Here is a 1,175-nt window from a genome sequence, read left to right as displayed (position 1 = left end):
TTTGATTGAACTTAAATCTCAGGTTGATTTTAAAATCATTCACAGAAAGAAATCTTTGGTTGTAATTCCATGTTGTTGTTTTGATTGTCTCTGATTTTAATAAAATCATGTGACATCATCATCCGTGGTTGTGTTGTGTGTTTCCTGAGTCTCTGAGTACGGGTTTTATGTAGACTTCAGGGATCAGGGACTTCCTGTAAAACAGACCCCATGCAGGGCTGTAGGACTCAAGTCCGGACTCTAGACCACTTTCTATGGTCTCGGACTCGCTGGTATTTGCATTCTGACGTGGTCTGGTCTTGACTCAGACTCGACTAGTCCTGGTCTTGGACTTGTCTTGGTCTTGACTGGTCCTGGTCTTGGACTTGTCTTGGTCTCGACTAGTCCTGGTCTTGGACTTTTCTTGGTATTTACAAGTCCTGGTCTTGGTAATGGGGAGATGATCTAACATATTATTTGTAAATCATCCTGTTCTTTCAGATCCTGGTCCTCCATTGATCCGTCTGAACTCTGACTTCCTGCCCAATCAATCCGAGGTAGTCCTGAACGCTGGCTCCTCCTTCTCCTTTGGTTGCCATGGGAACTTGTCTCTCCGATGGACCACCACTGCGTTTCGTCTGCAGGTCCTGGACCGGCTGCCGAACCCGGTGGAGGTTCGGAGCTCGAACCCCAGACACACAGGAACGTACCGCTGTGGGTACACTAACCAGAGCCTGGACCACCTGAACACCTGGGTGCACCTGTATGTCAAAGGTAAGCTCCAACCTTTGGGGGCAGGTCTAGACCCCTCTATAATTTATATATAGAGCAGGTCTAGACCCCTCTGTAATTTATATATAGAGCAGGTCTAGACCCCTTTATAATTTATATATAGAGCAGGTCTAGACCCCTTTATGATTTATATATAGAGCAGGTCTAGACCCCTTTATGATTTATATATAGAGCAGGTCTACCCTCTCTATAATTTACAGATAGAGCAGGTCTACCCTCTCTATAATTTACAGATAGAGCAGGTCTAGACCGCTCTATAATTTACAGATAGAACAGGTCTAGACCTCTCTATAATTTACAGATAGAGCAGGTCTAGACCTCTCTATAATTTACAAATAGAGCAGGTCTAGACCTCTCTATAATTTACAGATAGAGCAGGTCTAGACCTCTCTATAATTTACAGA

The 1,175-nt window shown here is 44.2% G+C and overlaps 1 protein-coding gene across 1 annotated transcript in view; it reads left to right on the top strand.

The window, feature by feature from the left end:
• Positions 1 to 480: 480 nt before the first annotated feature.
• The window catches only part of LOC116678414 (macrophage colony-stimulating factor 1 receptor 2-like), a gene marked incomplete at its 5' end in the record, with an annotated part of 31,740 nt that continues 31,045 nt past the window's right edge, over positions 481 to 1,175 (top strand). Inside the window, 1 exon segment of the mRNA XM_032508335.1 lies at positions 481 to 753. Coding sequence (XP_032364226.1) covers positions 481 to 753 — 273 coding nt within the window.

The sequence above is a fragment of the Etheostoma spectabile genome, unplaced genomic scaffold (assembly GCF_008692095.1).
Source record: "Etheostoma spectabile isolate EspeVRDwgs_2016 unplaced genomic scaffold, UIUC_Espe_1.0 scaffold00007325, whole genome shotgun sequence".
NCBI lineage: Eukaryota > Metazoa > Chordata > Actinopteri > Perciformes > Percidae > Etheostoma > Etheostoma spectabile.
Note: the sequence above shows the minus strand (reverse complement) of the source record. Positions and strands in the feature narration are given on the sequence as shown.